The following is a 1,138-nucleotide window of genomic DNA, read 5'->3' on the forward strand; positions in this document are numbered from 1 at the left end:
CCATAAATATTACATTGTAGATAAAAATCCGCAGTTATCACCGAATGTACCACCCCTTTTAAATGCATGAAATAAACTTCTACTATTATTCCTACTAAAATTATTACGAACAATTACCGTCTTCCGCCTGACCGTGAAGGAGTTCCAAACACATCTCGGACAGCTCCGGCGACGTGTCGGTCGCTAGAATATCTACCAAAATCTTCGCAAGCCTCTCGTCTAAGAATATTATATCCGCGTCGTTCAATATGCCTAATAATAAAAGAGAATGCATCGCTGCCTCTCCGCCGATGGTCCCGTCGATCTCCAAAATGCTGCAGATGATCGGCACTATCTCCTGTTGCAACGCCTAAGGAAAATTGCCTACAGATTAATGTATTAATTATCGCATACTTCAAACACCTAGAATACAAACTGTGTATAATAAAACGCGACTAGGGGATAAAAAAAAAAATACGGTCGTACCTCCGTGTGAAGGGATGGCCGGTCAATGAGGAAGTTTAACAGAAGCCCGGCAGCTACGTTACGGAGGAACGGTGCACCTTCCACGTCTTTCATCGCTACGCTTTTCTCCATCACCGCTAATATCGACATTAACCCGTTCTTATCCTCAACATACTTCTTTCCATTCTCTGTAACATTTTATACAAACGTTACCAAGGATTTTTAAAGTTTTATGAGTTGATAACTGCTAATAATTATTTTAATAGGCTCGCAAAATTTGTAAAATCTTGTACGGTGTTTTATTAACGTAATATCTAGTAAGTATTGAAATTTCAATGCTTTATCATTGTTTTTATGTAAGAGTTCTAATATTATAACGATTGTTAGCTACATACATGAACAAAAGGATCATTAGAGATCCCTACCATTCTCGTAGCAAATATTTCCCAGGGCTCTGGATGTCTGTGTCAGCACATCGACGCGGTCGTCCTTCAGCAAATCGATCAACGCGTTCACCAGGTCTGTGCTGGTGCATTTCTCCCGACCTCTCTCGCTTTTAGCGATCTCTGCGATCGCTTTCGCGGTCTTCGCGATGATCTCTTTCGATTCATGACGCAGGAGAGTTAAGAACACATCGTCTATGATGAATTCTGTAGCTTCTGTAAACGTACCATTGGGTTTTAGTCAAGTGATA

At 40.7% G+C, this 1,138-nt stretch overlaps 1 protein-coding gene across 1 annotated transcript in view; it reads right to left on the reverse strand.

Annotated features, from left to right (window-relative positions):
• The window catches only part of vimar (visceral mesodermal armadillo-repeats), a 9,832-nt gene that overhangs the window by 4,462 nt on the left and 4,232 nt on the right, over window positions 1-1,138 (reverse strand). The window contains exons 3-5 of the mRNA XM_018022189.2: window positions 870-1,103; window positions 466-632; window positions 118-349 (exon numbers count right to left, since the gene is read on the reverse strand). Coding sequence (XP_017877678.1) covers window positions 118-349; window positions 466-632; window positions 870-1,103 — 633 coding nt within the window. The remainder of the gene's footprint in view (window positions 1-117; window positions 350-465; window positions 633-869; window positions 1,104-1,138) is intronic.

The sequence above is a fragment of the Ceratina calcarata genome, unplaced genomic scaffold (genome assembly GCF_001652005.2).
Source record: "Ceratina calcarata isolate Rehan_Ccalc_2016 unplaced genomic scaffold, ASM165200v1 scaffold279.2, whole genome shotgun sequence".
NCBI lineage: Eukaryota > Metazoa > Arthropoda > Insecta > Hymenoptera > Apidae > Ceratina > Ceratina calcarata.